Source organism: Trypanosoma theileri, assembly GCF_002087225.1.
Source record: "Trypanosoma theileri isolate Edinburgh chromosome Unknown TM35_Tth_211_V1, whole genome shotgun sequence".
Lineage (NCBI taxonomy): Eukaryota > Euglenozoa > Kinetoplastea > Trypanosomatida > Trypanosomatidae > Trypanosoma > Trypanosoma theileri.
The window spans coordinates 3,872-4,180 of NW_021640053.1; the positions used below are offsets into that span (position 1 = coordinate 3,872).

The 309-nt window shown below is 39.5% G+C and overlaps 1 protein-coding gene across 1 annotated transcript; it reads left to right on the forward strand.

Moving 5' to 3' along the window:
- Nucleotides 1-74: 74 nt before the first annotated feature.
- On the forward strand, nucleotides 75-309 carry TM35_002111010 (uncharacterized protein; the record flags this gene model as incomplete). Its single annotated transcript, XM_029032022.1, has 1 exon — nucleotides 75-309. A coding segment is annotated over one exon (235 nt), but the record flags the coding sequence as incomplete, so codon positions are not given.

The window sequence follows — 309 nt, forward strand, 5'->3', positions numbered from 1 at the left end:
ATAATAATAATAATAATAATAATAATAATAACAGGCTACCAGAGAGAGATACCCGCAGAAACCCAATACCAGAGGTGCAAAGAGTCACTAATCCCAACAATGGGGATTATGCAAACAGAATGAATAGACCAACCAACACACAGACTCAACCACCACCACCACCACCACAGGTGCTTCTGGGGAATAGACGAATCTCTGCTGAGAACAACACCACCACAAACAACAACAACAACAACAACAACACCCGAAGTATTGCTCCCACCAATGGCACTCGTCCTACGAATAATAATAATAATAATAATAATAATA